Source organism: Citrus sinensis, chromosome 1, assembly GCF_022201045.2.
Source record: "Citrus sinensis cultivar Valencia sweet orange chromosome 1, DVS_A1.0, whole genome shotgun sequence".
NCBI lineage: Eukaryota > Viridiplantae > Streptophyta > Magnoliopsida > Sapindales > Rutaceae > Citrus > Citrus sinensis.
The window spans coordinates 5,044,213-5,065,549 of NC_068556.1; the positions used below are offsets into that span (position 1 = coordinate 5,044,213).

The 21,337-nt window shown below is 36.5% G+C and overlaps 2 protein-coding genes and 1 non-coding gene across 13 annotated transcripts; 1 reads left to right on the forward strand and 2 right to left on the reverse strand.

Annotated features, from left to right (window-relative positions):
- Window positions 1-1,417: 1,417 nt before the first annotated feature.
- Window positions 1,418-4,488, forward strand: LOC107176731 (uncharacterized). 11 transcript variants are annotated; one of them, XM_025097678.2, is made up of 4 exons: window positions 1,418-1,765; window positions 1,868-1,950; window positions 3,723-3,861; window positions 4,050-4,488. In XM_025097678.2, the coding sequence occupies exons 1-4, from the start codon at window positions 1,737-1,739 to the stop codon at window positions 4,072-4,074; spliced, it is 276 nt and encodes a 91-aa protein (XP_024953446.1). In that variant the 5' UTR covers window positions 1,418-1,736; the 3' UTR covers window positions 4,075-4,488. The 11 variants fall into 11 exon arrangements, 5 of the variants coding, with proteins under 5 accessions (XP_024953446.1, XP_024953447.1, XP_015385070.1 ...); XM_025097680.2 differs by lacking the exons at window positions 3,723-3,861; window positions 4,050-4,488 and adding exons at window positions 2,068-2,158; window positions 2,869-3,028 and having other exon boundaries at window positions 1,457-1,765; XR_008054172.1 differs by lacking the exons at window positions 3,723-3,861; window positions 4,050-4,488 and adding exons at window positions 2,068-2,158; window positions 2,837-3,028 and having other exon boundaries at window positions 1,472-1,765.
- A 439-nt stretch (window positions 4,489-4,927) lies between these two features.
- LOC102611870 (hypothetical protein) lies at window positions 4,928-5,621 on the reverse strand. The gene has a single exon (XM_006475718.4). The coding sequence runs from the start codon at window positions 5,539-5,541 to the stop codon at window positions 5,155-5,157; it is 387 nt and encodes a 128-aa protein (XP_006475781.1). The 5' UTR covers window positions 5,542-5,621; the 3' UTR covers window positions 4,928-5,154.
- Window positions 5,622-11,339: 5,718 nt separating this feature from the next.
- On the reverse strand, window positions 11,340-11,443 carry LOC127898762 (small nucleolar RNA R71). Its single transcript, XR_008050600.1, has one exon. It is a non-coding gene; the product is annotated as a small nucleolar RNA R71 (small nucleolar RNA).
- Window positions 11,444-21,337: the final 9,894 nt, after the last annotated feature.

Consider the following 21,337-nt stretch of genomic DNA (forward strand, 5'->3'; position numbering starts at 1 on the left):
TCTATTAATAAAGTTACTATTTATTAAATGTGTTAAATACAATCAAATTAATTATAAGAAGATGAAAAGTCAAATCTAAAAAAAAATCTCTATTTATGAGATAATAGAGAATATACAAATAAGTAAAATGGTGATGTCACATCACCTCCTCAAGTCCTAACTTTATATATATATAGATAGATTAGCTACGTTATTAGGATTCTTTAATTATAATATCAAAATTAATTAAAATATTATACATAAATTATAACTATCATATCAAATTTTAGAATTCCTCAATAGCAAGTGATACACCGTTTTAGCAGCTCATTCCTTCTTCATCCTCATGTCACACTAATATTATGTTTACTTCTACGAATGGGAATCAATAAATCGAAATGAGTTTCATCCAAGGAGATTGGCCCTCGAGTGCAAAGGATGAAGGGAGCCTGACTGCAAGATCCACCTGTCGAGATGGAATATAATGAAATAGAATCACTTTGAGGTTCCCTATAAAATGAGGCATGGAACGAAGCCACTACGAAAAAGTTTCGGGGGTTACGGGAGAAAAAAAAAATTAAAAAACCCACAACTATCGAAAAAACTACAATTAGTGTTAACCGAACTTATTTTATAACAATAGTAATTAATCGTTCAAATAATTCTCGGTGTGAAAACACATAAACAATGGGCTGATATTTGAAAACGAAAAATAGTGGATCCGTAGGGAATCAATGAATCGAAATGAGTTTCATTACTTTGTTTACTTTTTAAAATAACACCAGGAATCGGAATAGGAATAATGGATCCCACAAAAATTTGGGAATGAAACATGGGGTTCTCATTCCTGTGGGGAGAGTTGGGAATCAGAACACTTTACAATGAAGAGACGAAATTACCCCAATGAACTTAATAAGTCCAATTTTGTCCTTTAACTTATTACAAAATATAAAAGCCCATAATTCATAAAAAAGAAAAATGCATGTACTCTTGAAATAATAATAATAATATTTGGGATTATTATTGTTATAAAAATGACTGTTAATAATAATAATAATAATAGTTGTTATTAGTTATTATTATAATTAACTAAGGGTATTTTAGTAATTTAAAATAAATCAGCTTATTCTAATTCTTATTTCAAAATAAAGTAAACACATCAATGAAATTTCAGTTTATTTCGATTTCAATTCTTGCATCTCAAATAAACAATTTATTCTTATTTTCATTTCACATTCTCATTATATTTCCTTTCCATTTCAACCTATTTCGATTAACGCAGCATAAAATTATGTTTTTTTTTAATGAGATAATGCTATTTACACCAAATGTGCACAAAACAAACATGTAAAAAAAAAAAAATAATAATAACCTTATAGTCCAACTATAACCTTTGGCAACTCATCTAAATTACGTTTCTAAAAATATGGAATACGGAGAAATTTCTCCCCCAAATGTTCGTGGGGAGAAATTTTGAAAACACATAGTTGTAATTTTTTAAAAAAAGTAAAAATTAAAAACTCGAACAACAGATTTTTTTTTTTCTTTTTTAAGCAACAACAGAAAATAGTTAGCAACTCTAACAAATTTTATTTTGGCCCAAGTTGTACGTGCATTGAAATATATTGTATAATAAGCGGTGCTAGCGCCGCCCTTGAAGGGTGAAATAGGTGGCAGCGCAGATTGTAAAAGTCAAATCACGCTTTCACCAAAATTCTCATAGATCTTGTAATAGTATCTAATCTTGAAAGCACGCTATGGCTTCGTCTTCCAATTCCTCTCAGCAGTGAGTCTCGCGAAACTTTATTGCATATATATGCTGTTTTTTCCCTTTATTTATTTATAATATCATGCAAAAATCAGCTGAACTTGTATATATTTTTTGAAGGGAGGCTGTTATGAGGAAACAAAACAATGGACCCCCGTACAAGTTCTTGGTTCCCCTTATATACGCCCCTGTTCTTCCTCTAAGTAAGGTTCATTTTTATTTAAATTAAACCATTTTTGTTTTGGTTATGTGGGTTTGGCTAATAATATAATTTTGTTTGTGGGTTTTTCTTCTTTTTTTTTAATTTATAAAAAAATCAGTTCGAATCGGATTGAGGAAGAATCCGGTTGTAAGGGACCGATTGTTTACTGCTGTGTTGGCTGGAGCATTTGCTCATGGATTTTATTTGGTGTATCCTTTATTCTATTCTATCGATTGCTTTGCTGGGCAGTTCAATTGTTGGTTCTTTTACATGGTTGATTATTTGTTAATTGGTAATTATATTGCACCATTGCATGTTTTGTTGATGTGCTCTATTCTATATTAACATCAGTGATTCTTGTTCCTCTTGTTTGATATGAACCTTCTGTGTTTTTTAACTGATTTGTTATAATTAAAACTATTCCCATGTGCGTTGATATTAAACTCTATTGACCCATATGAAAATTTATATTGGTAGCCGGGAGAAATTGCCCTTTTTCATTATCATTATTTAAGAATACGTCGGCCTGCAGCAAGTGTCGTTAAATGAGTTACATGTCTACATGGTTTCATTACAGTCTTCTTTTGTAGGACAAGGGGGTTAGTGGTTGAATTGACACAACGCTAGTATCTTTATTGAAGTGTATGTTTGCAACATTGAGTAGTTTTTCTTTTCCTTGGCTAGTTGAGAAGATCATTCCCATGAGCACTAGGTGGAGTAATGTCAAAAAAGATTTGAATGCTATTAACATCTTTCATGTCTTTAGTTAATAGGTCTTCTGGCAGACCGTAGGGGAACACAGCAAGACTGGTCTGGTTGATTTTTTGTTTTAAACTGATATTTTAGTTTGTACTCTTTCTACTTTGTCTTGACTCAAGTTTCTAAAGCTGTCCTTCACTTCTGTATGTTATGATTTAAGTACACATGGAACTGAATTTATGTACTTTGCCTCCCCCATTCTCAGAAGCCTGTAAAAGAGTGGAAGACTCTGTCATGGAGCTATTAACTGGGATTTTGTGGAGTTTGTTCTCCATCTTCTAATAATTACCGTTCTGGTTCTGTTTTGGATTTTATGGTTATATTACTCCCACCGCATATAATTTAGCTTATCATTTATTTAAATCTTTTTTGTGGTTTACAGTATGCTTGCCCCTAACCCAGTTTGCACCATCTTGCTTTGTGCCCTTCTTATTTATTGGGAGGAAGAAAAAGAAAACAGAAGTTATTGTCATATGCATTGTTGTGGGTGTTGTAGATTGGATCATGTAATTGCACTATGAAAATCATAATACACTTGATACTGGTGGAATTTCTCATCAACTTAATGCAGCATTTTAGATCTTAAAACTTATCTTATTGTTGCTAGCAAATTTATTTTGTCTCTTTACTTCCCAGTTTCATGTTGGTTTTCCTTAAAAGATATTTAGATCGGATCTATATGATATCGAGAGCAAATGAGTGCAGCTTGTTTAGCTGAGGTGTGATTGCTTACATCTACTCTTTCAACCTTTTTGTTTTGCGGAGATTATGCAGCTTGCATTTCTGGCGATACCTTGAATAGCTTAAATGGCTTAAGAGAAATCTTTTACTGTATTCTTCTCATTCCTTTGATTTTGGAATGATAACTTTATCATGTAGACCTATACCTTATTTTTTCCAGGGCCAAAAATTTAAGGTCTGATTGTTTCAATTTAACTTCCAAAAAAAATAAATTACGAGTTAGAAAGCTGCCTTTTCTTTTGAATAAATGTTTTGTTCTGGGCAAGGTTGTAGATTCTGTGGATGCCGTATGGGTATTGATGGGGGCTGTCAACTTGGTTCTGTTAAAAAATGGGCAAGTCATCTATCAAGTCCAGAAAAAGGCTGGCCGGAATAGAGGTGTCTATGAACCGGAAGAGCTTGGCTCGGGAAGGTATCTTATCTTCGTGATATAGATGCATCTTTTATCAAGTTTGCAGTTAGAAGATTTTTTATGGTCCTAGAATGACGCATCTTCTTGTTTTATTGATAAAAACGCTGCTAACAAGATATGGATAGAAACAATCCTAGGAGTATGGCAGATGGTTTGCTGGTTTAATCTAGAGTTATCGTGTTTCCTAGGGAAGGGATGGGAACGGAATTTTAATACCCGAACGAAAACAAAGAAATGAGCAAATGGAACAAAAGGACACAAAAGATGGATGTGAAGCAAATTGAGTTGATTGATTGAATCTTACATCGTCCAGGACCACTGCTGCTAGTTTCTTTTTTCTCAGCAATTTCCACATGTTTGCCAATAGTTTCCAGCTTTCGTTCGCACCCTTCTTTGGAATATTCTGCTTCTGTATTTTTCAACATTCAGCAAAGAAAATTTACCATCTGAGAGTAGACAATAATTTCGCGATATGGAAAGCAAAATAGACCAGCTAGTAATCAAGTGCTCTGGAGGTCGTGGAAAACAGATGATTTTTCTCCGTTTTCTACATATCAGCCTTACATTACAATGCCTTGAACAGATATGGAACGTGGAAGCAGAAATTTGTTTACACGTGTTTAACCATTTTCTAACGTTTTTATTTTAAGGCTACTTAATTTAAGTTTTTTTTTTAATGTAAAAATTAAAAAAAAAAAATTTGCATTTCTCAAATGATTAAAGTTCATACAATAAATATCCTTCCTAATAACAGCATCTTCCTAATTGGATCCTTGATGACTACTAGGAATGTTTTTACGAGGATCCCTGTCGAATCAGAATATGCCATCGCCGAGTTGAAGATTCTTGTTTAATCATTACTACATCTCAACCGTCGATTAGCCTAATCCAGATTGAACGATTAAGTCTTAATCCAACGGTTTTGATTCGTTGCCTGTCAATTCATCTTCCACTAATTGAATTAAAAATATTAGGTCATATCTCATTAAACCAAACATAACATCAGCAGAGCAAGTGATAAACTCTATCCTCTTCTTTGGGAATAAATAAATACAACAAGAAAACAGATGGAAAATAAGAATATAATTAAACCATAATTACAGGATTTAAGTATAATCTATTCGACATAATTACATTTCTTAATCATCTTCTTCACACATCTGAATCTGATCTAACATCACATTCATATAACATTTTCAGCCCTAAAAAACCGGACACAAATATTATCATTTTTATTCCTAATTAAACCAAAGAAAAAAAAAAGAAGAAGAGAGAGCGAGACTTTTCAAGCTTCTATTTCTCATGAGTTTCGAGTTCACGATCGGATCGGATCTTAAAATCGGAGGCGAGGCGAGAGGCGATGGCGGAGTGATACATGGCGTCGTGAAACGACGCAGTATCCTTGGTCATCAAACGAAGCTGCTTCGCCTTCTCCTCCGTGAAGCAACCCGGCGAGAACCGGGAGGATCTTGAAGATTTCGCCTCGAGATCCGACTCCGATCTGTTCTCCGGTTTACTCTCGGAGTCAATGTAATCGGCCTCAGAGGACCAGCCAAAGAGCGGGCTCCACCAGTTGGACGAAGCATTCTTCCGGCGTTTGCCGTCGGGATTCCGGTGACCTGACCACGTTGCATAAACTTGGACTCCGGCGGGCCGAAAGGTGAGAATATTGGCGGCCATCTTTAGTGTTATAGAAAGAAGAGTAAGAAGTTTTAGTGTTTTGAAGAGAGACGGCTTGGTTTTGAAGTTTTTTACAGTTAATTTCGGTGACTATTTAAAGGGGAAAGGGAGGGGGAAGGAGAGAAAAGGGGAGAAGCGGATAAGATTGGACACGTGGAGGTGATAATTGCGCTTTTTCATAGGTCTTTTTACCGGCAATTCCGGTTGCGTGTTGGCTTTTAAAACGTTGGGTCTTGTGTTTTTTTTTGTTTTTTCCTTCATAATCCAAGTGATGACTCGGATGTGACAGAGGCTTATTAGATAAGGCAACCTCTAAGTTACGTTTTGCGTAACATAAGGCTCGGTAAATCTTGAGCATTTAATGTGTCTAAATCTAATCTAACGGACGATATTAAATTTATCGGAAAGTAGTAATAAGTGACACACCGGCTGAACTGGTTGTTTCAAATGATGGGCTACCTGTCCTTGCTTTTCGCTTACGAATTCAAGTAGTAGAATCTAACCAGCGAAGAACTTAACTTTGAAATCAACGAGGAAGGACCGGTCATCGGAGATGAGGTAGAGGTGGCGACATCCCAAGCAACATCGATTTGTTGAAACTCAACGAGACACTGATTCACTGCCACGTAGTTACATAATTCGTTCTTGTGATTAAATCTGTAAACAAGTTCTGCCACCTAAATTTGCAAGTTCATCCGCATTAGAAGACCCTTGGCTTGTAGAAAATTCGGTGGCTGAGTTTGAGGAGGATGGTCTTGGAGGAGATGAAACTCCTCTTGCTTAATGTTTTGGGTCTTCTTCTTAATTTTTTTTTTCAGACAATTGCAAATATTTTTAATTCATTTCTTTCACTAAGATCCACTACAAAGTCCCCCGATCTCCAATACCCGCTTCTTCAGGGAGATATTTCACTTAACCAATCACAGTAAAATATTTCTATTTAAAGTTCAGGAAAGGTACAACCGCTCAAGGGAACATTAAACATAACCAACCACAGGAAAACCCAGTTTTCAATTAATGTTTAAAATTCAACAAAGATAAGAAAACATGATTCACTCCTTCAGGAATTGCACCCCTTTTCAATCAATCTTTTGTCCATGCATAGTTCAACCTGAATATGTTATTCAACACATAAAAGCTTCCTTAAGGTGTTGGCATCAAATGGAATATTTGGCTGAAGTTGAGAGGGTGCTGTTCATCAGTAAGTTGATTACAGGAGACAAAACAAGCATGCCGCAAACGGGACCAGAGGGCTGGTAATCGACGATGGTGAAGGAGTGCCGGCACTGTTGGGGGGGAAGGCTAGTGAGCTTAGCAGCGAGATTTTACGAGCCTACGCCTGCCTCTCTTTTCAAAATTTGCATTTGGTCGAGACTTGCATCAACACGAGAGAGAGATGGGGGGAGCGAGAGAGGCGTCTTCTTAATTTATTATTTAGAATTTAATTGCGAAACGACATCATTTTTCGTTTTCCAACCGGCTATGGAAAGTACTTTTTTGGTTGACTCTTTTGGCGATCTGTCTCCAACCGTTTCAGTCGGTTACAATTTCGTTAGTGTTACGTACACGTGACATATTTTTATTGGTTGACAAGTTAAATCACGGGTTGTATCTTACACAAAACGCAACTTAGGGGGATCCATTAGATAATTGCGTGGAAGTTGGGTAGATGATGCGTTACTCTGACAAAGTCATCCTTAGCGTGGGCCCCACCACCGGCCCCCTCCTCCCCCTTTTTTTTAAATTGAGATTTCAGATTCTTTAAAATTGAAATGGATCCCTCTAAGTTACGTTTATTGTAACATACAATCAGTGAAATGACCGGTTGGTCAATAAACACTTGCCAAGTGGATATATAAGTGATAAAAGTAAAGTGGTTTAAGTGGTTGAAACCGGTCACAAAAAACAAGCAACGCGAGATACTCCCTTCTACAGCCGGTCTTGATTGGCGTAACGGCGTCGTTTTCAGCATCAAATTACCCATTGCTTCCAACTTAATCGTCGTCAAAATTCAATCCTCCACCACCGAACTCCTGCGAAATAAAACTAAGTTGGTACGGCTCACAAGACAAGAAACGTGACTGACTCTTGCGTTGGCAGTTTCACCAGCCCGCAAGAACTCAATCACATCATTGCGTAATGCCTCTTCCTCATGTTGTTATTCTTCTTATTATCTGTTTATTTTAGTTCAATTTTCCATATTTAACCCATAATCCTGATGCTTGGTTAAATTTTCTACTTATTTTCAGAAACTATTTTCTTTCTCCCTTTTCAGTTGGTTGTAACGCTGATGTTCTTTGGTTTCTTGAGAGTAACAAATTGATTAGATGAATCAAACTTGGGAATTGACCTTCATGATTGTGAAGCTTAATAATTATATGTTTTTCGATACATAAAAGGTCAAGCGATAGGTATTGGTAAATTAGAGCAATGAGGTGGTGAATGCAAAAGGTGCAGATACCATTTTTTGAAGAAACATCGTTCTTATAATCTATGCCCTTCTCCTTCTTTTATTTTTTTTTCCCTTCTCTCCATATGATTGAAATGATTTCAGTTTAATATTAATGAAATTTTAGCAAATTCTGGTTGTAGTTATTGTCTACCGAGAGAGAGGAAAAGAAAATTGACTGGTATAGGGAGGACAATGACAGGAGGATACGGATTGTCTGAATTCAGATGTAGGTAAAGTTGATGAGAATCTTATATCTTTTTAGGCCAATAAACTTTATTCAGACAATGCATACTCAAGAGCTTGATGGGAAAAAAAATAGTTACAAGAAAGCATGTAGCAATTTTACAAAATATCAATTAGAAGATTTTTTTTTTTTTTTGCAGGTGAGAACAGGATTAAATAGTTGGATATAATAGAATCGTTCCTATCATTTTTTTTTTAAAATCCAAATCATTGGCCTTTTTTGAAATTATATTTTGGAAAAAAAAGGTACCCCTCTTTAATACACGGTAATATGTTTTGTTTTGGCGATGGAAGATATTTTGTTTGGGGCTGGAAGCAGCTGAGATTAGAGGATAAGAAAGCTTTATCAAAAGACAAAGTTGTGCCTCTCTCATCTCTAACCCATGATTGATTACTTTGCTAAAGATTTTTCTGGTTTATTTGAGTAGCATAATTTGATTGAAGAATTGAGGTTGCTGCCTGCTATTTGCCATTTGCCAATGAGAACCATGGAATGTGATGGGAACTTTAATATTGAACACATGGAAGTCACATGCCAACGGGTTAAAGAATGAAGATGTTGTTGTCCCAGCTGGTTTAGGAAGTACAACAGGGCTTTGGTATGGCAATAACAGAGAATACAGAGACCACTCAGGTGTTCCACTGCCTGCTATACTGCTAGTGCAGAGTACGTTTCCCACTCATGACTATTCATTTATCACTCTTGGTTCATCGTTGTTCAGTCTTATGTAATGGGTCCTTAAGTTTTTACGCAGCCATAGAACCATTAGATAGATACCATGTCTATTTCTGTTTCTCAAGCTTGTAATTAAGATTTTTGCAATGAAAGTGGTTGTTGAGTGTTAGAAAATGCATATTTATAAAGGAGAAAACCGTCATTTTACATTTTAAGTCTTACTAACAACCCTTACTTTTATATATTTAACCTTCTTGTGATTTAATTACATGTGTTTTATTTTAATTAAGTATTTTATGTATTTTAGGGGCATTATAGTCATTTCACAATAAAGGAGAGATCAGACGGCAAAACGGACATCACTTTTGAACTCAGGACGGTCGAAAACCTTAGGAGGAGCATAAAAGGAAAAATGACACTATTCACATGTACGGTACTATTCACGTGTACGGTACTGTATACGTTACTGTTCACGACACTGTTCACATAGACGGATGATGACGTGGCATTGACCGATGATGTGGCATTGACTGATGAGGTGTCACGATCCTGTTGGACTAAAATTCTTATGTACTGTTGATGGTGACGTGGCAGCATATCAGTGGACGAAAAATCTCGCGTACGGTGCATGCATCACACAGGATTATTTTCAACCAAACCGCGTTACTGTTCATCCGGGTCAAACCGCGTTACTGTTCAAAGTCGGGTCAAACCGTGTTACTGTTCATCCGCGTGGTCAAACCGTGGACTGTTGACTGATGACGTGGCGCAATCCTGAGCGTCCAAACTGTTTTTAATCCGATGGCCATGATTTACTCCATGTATCTATAAAAAGGGGGCCTCCCCCCCCTAATTTGATATCTCTGAATCCATTTTTGGGATCCATTTTCTGTAATTCCCTCTCCATCTTGTATTTTCTTCGTATTTTAATAAATTCCCATTTTGCCCCTAGTTCAACTATGAGTGGCTAATTTTCTTTCAAGCTTGGGTTGAAGGTGAAGTCTCAACATGTGTCATGGGCTTAATTTGGTAAATTTATTTTCTCTTCCCCTCTAATTTTTGTGGATGTTTTGACTTCTCGTCGACAAATAATAATAGTCTTGTCTAGATACCGCCTTGGTTACACCGGCTCTCTAGTATAAGGTTATTATTATTTGGCACGATAAGCCCTTAGCACCATATTGATTAGAGCGTGGTTCATGAGGTGTGGATTCCCCCCTCATGATTTAATTGGCATTAATACGGATTATTTAGCCCATGATGCATGTTGATACGGATCCAGATACCCAAGTACGTCATTTCAATATAATTCTCGTCAATTTATTCTCGCCATTTCAATACCAATTTTAGAATTTATTCTCGCCATTTTAATTTAAGTTTTAGCATATTCCAAATCATTTCCACCATAAATCCAATCACCCATTTACAAAATTAATTCTACACAATTAAAATCCACCTCCTCGTGGGATCGACACTCGTCACCATAAATCTATACTACAATAGATTCGTGCGCTTGCGAGTACATTAAAATTTGCACAACAAGTTTTTGGCGCCGTTGCCGGGGAGGTAAGTAATTTTAATTCATAGAATTAATTTTTTTTGAATAATTTCTTTTATTTTTTTTTCTTGTATTTTTTTTAAATTAAAAAAAAGAAAAAAAAAGTGAATCTACATTTAAAGGTTAGTATTTCTTTTCTTTTTCTCTTCTTTAAAATTCTGTAATTTAATTTTCCATTTATTTTTCTTTGTAATTTTTTTTGTTTATCTTATTAATTTAATTTTTAGTTAATTTCTTTCACGTATTTATTTTTGTGTATTTTTATAGAAAGGTTGTAATAGCGCAATAAGGTTAGTATCGTAATTTCTCACTCTTCTTTATTTTTATTTGTTTTGTTCCCATCTTTATTTTTTGTTTTGTTTGCATCTTTATTTTTATTTTATTTATTTTGCATGCATGGTCGTAGGTCATTATTACCTAATCTTGAACCTATAGACCTTGAATTAGAAAAAACACTTCGCACACACAAACACGTTAAAAATAAAATGGATTTACAAGCACCACAGGAGAGGCCATTTAAGGACTATTTTAGTCCCTTAGCTAATTTGAGCACGTCATGCATAAGATACCCAAATGTAGCTGCTAGGAGTTTTGAATTAAAACCTAGTGTGTTAAATTGTCTCCCTACATTTTATGGCCTAGAAAATGAGGATCCATATAATCATTTGAATGATTTTCATGCCATTTGTCAAACATTCAAATATGAGAATTTTTCAGATGATGATGTTAAACTTAGACTATTCCCATTTTCTTTAAAAGATAGAGCTCGTTCATGGTTAAATACTTTACCTGCTAATAGCATTTCATCATGGGAACAAATGGTAACGAAATTTTTGAATAAATATTTCCCAGTGCATAAAACCAACGCTATTCGCAGGGAAATCTCGGAGTTTACCCAGAGAGAGGACGAGCAATTTTTCGAAACATGGGAGCGATTCAATGGGCTACTCTTGAAGTGTCCACATCATGGGTATGAGAAATGGCATCAATGCCAATACTTTTTGGAGGGATTACTACCGAATGTGCAAGAATGGCTAATGGCAACAAGTGGAGGAGAGCTAATGTCAAAAAGTGCATCAGAAATTTGGGAATTCTTCCAGCGACAAGCGGATAATTCCCAACAACGGAGTCGATCACTCAGGAATACTAGAAGAATTAAAGGAGTAAATGAGGTTCAAATTGGCGAGTCAACTTCGGGAATCAAAGAAGTCAAGGAGATGGTTGAAGGTCTTGCTCGACAAATAGCATCGTTATCGACTGCTAAATCAACAGAGCCACATGACCATGACTCATACTCAGATCAAGCCAATGCCATAGGTGTAATGAGAAAGCCATCAAATTACAACCCATACTCCAACACATATAATCCTGGATGGAGAGACCACCCCAATTTTTCATGGTCTCAAGGATTCCAACAGAATGGACCAGCAACTCCAGCTCCACCAATGCAACAAATTCCTCAAAATCCTCAAGCCTCTCAGCCCCCATTTAGACCATTCAATCAGAACCAGAACCACTCTCAACCTAGACCATGGGAGGATGCATTCCAGAATTTTAGGAATGTTACTCACTCCACGATTGAGCAACAGAACCGCACCATTGATGGACTACGAAATGAGTTGAGAGCGGGCTTCAACTCACAAGCCCAATCAGTTTCAAGCCTTGAGAAGATGGTGGGACAACTTGCTTCTTCAGTTCAGACCTTGGCAATGACTGTTGAGAAAGGCAAGTTTCCAAGTCAACCAGTGCCTAACCCTAAAGGAGTGCATGAAGCAAGTACCAGTTCACCACAGCAGCATGGAGAAGTCAAAGCAGTAATGACCTTGCGAAAAGGAAAAGAAGTCGACAACAAAGTGGAGATGCCGGTGACAAAAGAAAATCAAATTGTACCTGTGAATGTTGAGGACTCACCACCGGAGGAGAGAGAAGAAGCCAACCCACGAGAATACGTTCCGAAAGCTCCATTTCCTCAGAGGTTAGCGAAAGGCAAGAAGGGAAAATCCACAGGTGAGATTCTCGAAATCTTCAAACAGGTAAGTGTTAATATCCCTTTGCTTGATGCTATTAAACAAGTTCCATCTTATGCCAAGTTTCTTAAAGATTTGTGTACTAAAAAGAGAAACATGCATGTTCAAAAGAAGGCATTTTTAACAGAAAACGTTAGTTCTATACTCCAACATAAAATTCCTTTAAAATGCAAAGACCCAGGCTCCCCCACTATCTCATGTAGTATAGGGAACCACACAATTGAGAATGCTTTGTTGGATTTAGGAGCTAGTGTAAATTTATTGCCTTACTCTGTGTTTGTGAAACTTGGACTGGGAGAATTACACCCAACTCCAGTGGTGTTACAACTTGCAGATCGGTCCACAAAAATACCTCGTGGTATTGTGGAGGACGTGCTTATCCAGGTAGACAAATTTTATTTTCCTGTTGACTTCATTGTAATTGACACTCAACCAATACAGGATTCAAGGAAGCACATCCCCATTATTCTAGGCCGACCTTTCTTGGCAACTGCGGATGCTCACATTCAATGTAGAACTGGAAATATGCAGTTGTCCTTCGGCAACATGACTATGGAGCTGAACATCTTCAACATTGCCAAACAACCTCACAGTGCAGATGATGGAATTGTTGATGTGGATTTAATTGAAGCATTAGTTGATGACACTTTTCTTTCAAACCTTAGTGATGATCCCTTACAAACATGTTTAACTCACTTTGGTTTTGATTTTGATATTGACAGATCAGTTGATGAGGTCAACGCCCTGCTTGACTCAGCACCATCTATGGACACTAATAAATGGAAGTCAAGAGTTGAGCAACTAGCACCATCAGAGAAGCAACTCATTCCATCATCAGAATCACCACCGAAACTCGAGCTCAAACCATTGCCCAACACTTTGGAATATGCGTTTTTGGGAGAAGAAAGTACTCTGCCGGTAATCATCTCATCATCCCTAAATGACGAACAAAAAGGTAAGTTGTTGGATGTTTTAAAAGAGCACAAAGAAGCATTAGGATGGACCATAGCAGATATTAAAGGTATAAACCCAGTAGATTGCATGCATTACATTCACCTTGATGAAAATGCTAAAACTACTAGGGAGATGCAACGTCGGTTAAATCCTAACATGAAAGAAGTTGTTAGAACTGAGGTCCTTAAGCTATTAGATGCAGGTATCATTTACCCCATTTCTGATAGTTCATGGGTCAGTCCTGTGCAAGTTGTCCCCAAAAAGTCAGGGATCACAGTAGTTACGAATGCTGATAATGAATTGATACCCACTAGAGTAACTACAGGATGGCGTGTATGTATTGATTATAGGAAGTTGAATTCTGTCACACGTAAAGACCATTTTCCTTTACCATTTATTGATCAAATGCTTGATAGATTAGCAGGCCATGAATTTTATTGCTTTCTAGATGGCTACTCAGGATATAATCAGATTCCCATAGCACCAAAAGATCAGGAGAAAACTACTTTCACTTGCCCTTTTGGCACATTTGCATATAGGAGAATGCCATTTGGATTATGTAATGCACCTGCTACATTTCAACGATGCATGTTGAGCATTTTTTCTGATATGGTTGAACGATTCCTTGAAGTCTTTATGGATGACTTTTCTGTCTTTGGTGACTCGTTTGATCAATGTTTACATCATCTAACACTAGTTCTGCAGAGATGTATCGAGAAGAACTTGGTCTTAAATTGGGAGAAATGCCATTTTATGGTAAAACAAGGTATTGTTCTCGGTCACATTATTTCGAGCAAAGGTATTGAGGTTGACAAAGCCAAGGTGGATCTCATTTCTAATCTTCCTCCACCCAAAACAGTCAGAGAAGTAAGATCTTTCCTTGGGCATGCTGGTTTCTATAGACGTTTCATTAAAGATTTTAGCAAAGTTTCTAGACCCTTATGCAATTTACTTGCTAAGGATGTACCTTTTATCTTTAATGATTCATGTCTTATGGCGTTTGAAAAATTAAAACAGTTGTTGACATCATCACCCATCATTCAGGCCCCAAACTGGAACTTACCATTTGAGCTCATGTGTGATGCATCTGATTATGCAGTAGGAGCAGTATTAGGACAAAGAGTTGATCGAATTCCCCATGTTATTTACTATGCTAGTATGACATTAAATGATGCACAGTTGAACTATTCAACTACTGAAAAAGAAATGCTAGCAGTAGTGTTTGCATTGGAAAAATTTCGATCATATCTTATTGGTTGTAAAATAATTATATTCACGGATCATGCTGCTCTTAAATATCTTCTCACAAAGAAAGATGCAAAAGCTAGACTAATTCGTTGGGTGTTACTTTTGCAGGAATTTGACTTGGAATTCAAAGATAAGAAAGGGACAGAAAATGTTGTGGCGGACCATCTCTCTCGTCTCCATTTTGACACAATTATAGAACAATTACCATTAAATGAGTCATTTCCAGATGAACAATTAATGAGTGTGGAAGTATTACCTTGGTATGCTGATATAGTTAATTATCTTGTTATAGGTAAACTTCCAGAGCATTGGACCAAGCAAGACAAGGCTAAATTCTTTGCAGAGATAAAGAATTTCTTTTGGGATGACCCGTATTTGTTCAAGTATTGTGCGGATCAAATTGTTAGACGATGTGTCCCAGAAAGTGAAATTCAGAATATCCTTTCATTCTGCCATGAACAAGCTTGTGGAGGCCATTTCAGTGCTAAGAAGACAGCGACTAAAGTTTTACAATGTGGTTTCTATTGGCCATCTATATTTCGAGACGCTTACACTTTCTGTTCTTCATGTGATAGGTGTCAACGAATGGGAAGCATTACACGAAGGAACATGATGCCACTAAATCCAATTTTAGTGGTTGAGATTTTTGACGTATGGGGTATCGACTTCATGGGACCCTTTCCCCCTTCTTTTGGCCATCAATACATATTGGTTGCTGTTGACTACGTATCAAAATGGGTAGAAGCAATTCCATGTAGGACCAATGATCACAAGGTGGTGATAGCATTTTGAAAAGCAACATTGTTTCACGCTTTGGATTCCCTCGAGCAATAATCAGTGATGGTGGTGCCCACTTTTGTAACAAAGCATTCAAAGCACTTTTGACAAAGTATTCAATCACACACAAAGTGGCGACCCCGTATCATCCGCAAACCAGTGGCCAAGTTGAGATCTCCAATCGAGAAATAAAGCACATATTAGAAAAAACGGTGAGGCCGGACAGAAAAGATTGGTCATTAAGACTTGATGATGCCTTATGGGCATATAGAACGGCTTTCAAGACCCCGATTGGGATGTCACCCTACAGGCTAGTGTATGGAAAAGCTTGCCACCTACCTGTGGAACTTGAGCATCGTGCATATTGGGCCATCAAGAAATTCAATTTTGACATGCAGCAAGCCAGCTCAGAAAGAAGATTACAGCTGGCAGAACTTGAAGAAATTCGCAATGACGCGTACGAAAATGCCAAGATTTACAAGCAACGAATGAAAGTCTTCCATGATAAGCAAATTATGAGAAAATCTTTCACCCCAGGTCAGAAAGTGCTTTTATTCAATTCTCGCTTGCACCTATTCCCAGGTAAGTTACGCTCTCGTTGGTCTGGCCCATTTATTGTTCATACTGTTTTTCCACATGGGGCAATTGAAATTAAAGACCCAAAGAATGATGTCACGTTTAAAGTTAATGGTCAAAGATTAAAGCCATATCTAGAGTACCAACCACATGAAGAAGACACCGAAATAAATTTGAGTGACCCACCAAATTTGAATTGATTTTTTTTCTTTTCGTTGATTTGATTTTTCTTTCTTTCTTTTTATTATTATTCTTTTGCTAATTGAAATTGTTTTTGCATAAGTGTGTTTATTTTACCATTAAGTTTTCTCTTATCATTTTTAATCATGAGTCTCATACTTAGACCGTTCCTCCTGAACATTCTTAAACCACTTCAACGTGTCAAAACTCATCTCAAAAGACAGATTCAATTTTGTAAAACACATCGCATTTGGGCTCTACAACCACCAGAGTTAGTAGCCTATGTTGAGGGTTTAGAACACCAACTCAGAGACATTGAGAGAAGTGTTTACGACATCCAGTTGGAGCTTGAGGTAAATTCAATAAGAGGACGATTTTAATTTTCTTTGTGTGTTTTAATTTGTTTTTCTATTTGTGTGCTTTAGTTTGTTACCCCGGTGAAGTGGCGGATAACGGTACTCCGTGACAATCAAGTCGGTTACTTCAGTTTCCCATAATAACTGATATTCTGAGGCGAAGGTATGGACAGAAACGAGATTCTAGCGAAGCTTCACAAGCGATTCCCTTCACTTCCTCAGAATGTCCTCCTTACGATCTATAAAGCTCGGTCCGAACGCATGCGATTACTCATGAGGAATAACATACCTGCTGACATCCGTTGGTTAATCGAGGCTAAAGTACGATCGGCAGGTGAGTTACCTCCAAAATTTATTGCATACATGCCTGGTTGTGGTAAAGGAAATTATGCAAGAAAACGACGAGCTCGAAGAATTTCTGTTGCTTGTCATAAGTGTGCCAGAATGAGTTGCAATAAAAACCCATGTTCTTTAGGAATGGTGTCTGATAACAGGGAAGATAAGATTCAATTCATTAGGGATGGCTTGAATAAGGAGTCATTGGATGATATCCTTTTGTCTCTTGAAACGCATCCCAGTGGATATGTGCAAGGAGCGATTCTCCAGTTATGGCCATTATTCCAGAAAGAGCATGCACGATATAGTCTCGGGAATCTGACTATAAACGACCCTGTTTGCCAGTTTATAAGAAAACTGGATAGGAAGCCTATCCTCGACCCATAGAGGGCGTTCAAGCCGTTTCTGGACGTAAAACCAGAGGAAGATGTGAGCCACAGTCGCAACTACCTGTAAATATCCTTTTACTTTATTGTTATTTTATTTCACTATTGTCTTATTGTTTGCATTATTGTCTTTAATAATTTTATTACTGTTTGCTTTTTCCTTTTTACTGTTTTCTTTTTGACTTGCGAGCCACGTGCTTTACGCGTTATTTGACACTAACATATTACCTCATACACAACCATGACCCACTATCACCGAGACTCTTAAATGTGATTTCTTTTTTGTCAAGCACTCACAAATTGTTTTCGAGAAGTATCACAATGGCAGCTACTCCCAATAGACAATTCAAGAACATTTGTGTGCTTTCTGGATTTACCTATGGCAAACATAAAGAGTTCGTTGAGGCAGCCATAGATCTTGGTCGAAGCATAGCAGCGAGAAAATTACACTTGGTGTATGGAGGAGGTAATCGAGGGTTATCAAAAATGGTCTCAGAAGCAGCTTTTATCAGAGGAAGGTCAAGTGTTAGGCATCATCCCAAGAGTCCTAAAACCATTGGGCAGTTCGTCTAACTCATCAACTGGAGAAGAGTTAGTCGTCTCAGGTATGCAAGAAAGAATAACTGAAATGCTTAATCATGCTGATGCTTTTATTTTCCTTCCAGGAGATCTTGCAACACTAGAGGCACTTATCACGCTAGCATCTTGGGCCCATCTGCACATCCACCAAAAACCCATCGGTTTGCTAAATGTCAATAACTTTTATGATGGCTTTATCGCATTTCTTAACCATGCAATAAAAAACTATTTCATTCCCGCTAATGTGAAAAAACTCTTTATTTGTGCTCACACTGCTAATGAGCTACTGGATCTATTACAAGCTTATAGACGGAGCCAGACCCCTGGACCTTTGTGTTGGAGCGTCCAAATAATGATGGTAACAGTAGCAGCAGTAAGAAGTACAAATTAGATTTAACTCTCCGCCTGTAAATATTTTCTTCTGTGTTGCACCACCCAGGTGATGTCTTCTAAACTCTACTTCTTTCATTTCAAACATTGAGGACAATGTTTCGTTCTGGTTGGGGGGAGGGAATAGTCGACAATTATGAAATTTTGGTTAAGTTTTTACTAATTTTTTGTTGTAGAAACTAACTGTTGCTAACTTTTTGTGTTGAAGATGGCTGAATATGGAGTGTAGTGACTCTAGAAACGCATCTTCATCGTTTAAAAAAAAAAATTAAAAAAAAAAAACTTAAAAAAAAATTAAGACATTTTCTTTTTTCTTTATTATGTGTTTATGTTATTTTTTCTTTTTTTTAATTTATCCTCTATAAAAATGCATTTTCCAACTTTTGAGTCGAAGATGGCTGAATATGGAGTGTAGTTCCTCTAGAAACGCATCTTCTTTAAAAAATAATAAAAAAATCATTTTCTTTTCTATCATTTTTGTAACTTTTCTAAATTAATTTTTCTACATCATTTTCACATTTCTGCATGCATATATTTTTTTTTTTTTTTTATGTTTAGAATAGGTTGGGGGGTAGAATGTTGTTTAAAAAAAAAAAAAATTTGATTTGTTTTAACATTGGGTGACATGATTAATTTAAATTTTAGTATTTGTATTATCTTTGGTCTTAAGTGATGTTACATTATGTTTGCTACTCTACATGTTGATGTTGGAGACATATATGAGTTGCTTGAAGGAATGAACATGTCATAATAAGTACCAAGTGAGTTTTTGAGCCTATTATTTTTCTTGGAGAATAACCCTTTTGCCCACTCTTTATACAGCTTAGCAGTTTATTATTTTATACACGATCTCTAAATTACTTTTGAGTTAACCCTTAAAAAAAAAAATTGTAAAATAAAAAAGAAAAAAAGAAAAAAGAGTGTGTTGCTACTTTGGAGGCCCATCTAACTAGTAGATATGGAAGATTATTTAGAGCCCTAAAAGACGATGGAGAGGCCATCTTTGATCCGTTTGAGCCTTTCAAGCCATCCCTTTTATTTAATATCCATAGTTAACCCTTTTGAGCCTTTAAAAAAAAAAAAAAAAAAAAACCTTTTCTTTGTCAACTTATCATCTTGACCCACTCCGATTTGGAGTATTACCCGATATCTTATAAGTCCCATCACCTATTTATGTTTGAAAAAATGTAAATAATTATTTTGTTCAGTGAAGTAATGCCAAAATAAAAGCAAAAAAAAAAAAAAACAAAAAAACAAAAACAAAAACAAAAACAAAAGTTGTTGTTTCAAAAGAATAAAAATAGGTGAAATCCACCTTGCAACTTCCAAAAAAAAAAAAAAATTCTGCATTTTTCTCAAACATACACTTTGTTTTCCTTATTTCCTTTCTTTGTTAGCCATATCCCTAGCCTACTTTACGTCCTAATAAAAGTCCTTCTTGATTTTAGGGAACTATAGTTTGAAGTAGAAGCTAGTTATATGGGCTAAAAAGATGTAGTGATGCATAAAAAAAAAAAAAAAGATAATAAAGTGGGTTGACTAACATTTTATTTGACTTGAGATCGTATTATTTCTAAGCTGAGGGCATATTTATTTCATCTTGGTGAGAGCATGTGATATTATTTCTTTATTATTTTCTCTCTCAATTACCATTCATTGGAGTGACTATGTTTTATTGGGTTTTAATTTCTTTGTGAGAGTGTCACCACTTCCAGTGAGATTTTGGGGTTTGACATGTCATTCTTGAGAGTAGCTAAAACAAAGTCTACTGGGCTAATTCATGTGGATGGTTGATGTGGGGTGTGATGTTGCTTAGACTGGAGATAATGCTTATACTTTTATTTGATTGCTATCATTAATCTGATGGAATAAATACGAGTGTTTCTATTAAAAAAAAAATATTTTGAATTTGAATTTTGTTTTCCGCTTTATTTGCTAGGGACTAGCAATAAGCTGGTTGGGGGGTGTGTTGAGTGTTAGAAATGATATTTATAAAGGAGAAAACCGTCATTTTACATTTTAAGTCTTACTAAACAACCTTACTTTTATATATTTAACCTTCTTGTGATTTAATTACATGTGTTTTATTTTTAATTAAGTATTTTATGTATTTTAGGGGCATTATAGTCATTTCACAATAAAGGAGAGATCAGACGGCAAAACGGACATCACTTTTGAACTCAGGACGGTCCGAAAACTTAGGAGGAGCATAAAAGGAAAAATGACACTATTCACATGTACGGTACTATTCACGTGTACGGTACTGTATACGTTACTGTTCACGACACTGTTCACATAGACGGATGATGACGTGGCATTGACCGATGATGTGGCATTGACTGATGAGGTGTCACGATCCTGTTGGACTAAAATTCTTATGTACTGTTGATGGTGACGTGGCAGCATATCAGTGGACGAAAAATCTCGCGTACGGTGCATGCATCACACAGGATTATTTTCAACCAAACCGCGTTACTGTTCATCCGGGTCAAACCGCGTTACTGTTCAAAGTCGGGTCAAACCGTGTTACTGTTCATCCGCGTGGTCAAACCGTGGACTGTTGACTGATGACGTGGCGCAATCCTGAGCGTCCAAACTGTTTTTAATCCGATGGCCATGATTTACTCCATGTATCTATAAAAAGGGGGCCTCCCCCCCCTAATTTGATATCTCTGAATCCATTTTTGGGATCCATTTTCTGTAATTCCCTCTCCATCTTGTATTTTCTTCGTATTTTAATAAATTCCCATTTTGCCCCTAGTTCAACTATGAGTGGCTAATTTTCTTTCAAGCTTGGGTTGAAGGTGAAGTCTCAACATGTGTCATGGGCTTAATTTGGTAAATTTATTTTCTCTTCCCCTCTAATTTTTGTGGATGTTTTGACTTCTCGTCGACAAATAATAATAGTCTTGTCTAGATACCGCCTTGGTTACACCGGCTCTCTAGTATAAGGTTATTATTATTTGGCACGATAAGCCCTTAGCACCATATTGATTAGAGCGTGGTTCATGAGGTGTGGATTCCCCCCTCATGATTTAATTGGCATTAATACGGATTA

What these genes read in the sequence shown, in the direction of transcription:
- LOC107176731 (XM_025097678.2), top strand. Translation starts at nt 1,737, where the DNA reads ATGGCTTCGTCTTCCAATTCCTCTCAGCA. An exon ending in CGCCCCTGTTCTTCCTCTAA is followed by an intron (nt 1,951 to 3,722) that starts GTAAGGTTCATT and finishes GCAAGGTTGTAG; the next exon opens with ATTCTGTGGATGCCGTATGG. An exon ending in GAAGAGCTTGGCTCGGGAAG is followed by an intron (nt 3,862 to 4,049) that starts GTATCTTATCTT and finishes CGTGTTTCCTAG; the next exon opens with GGAAGGGATGGGAACGGAAT.
- LOC102611870 (XM_006475718.4), bottom strand. Translation starts at nt 5,541, where the DNA reads ATGGCCGCCAATATTCTCACCTTTCGGCCCGCCGGAGTCCAAGTTTAT.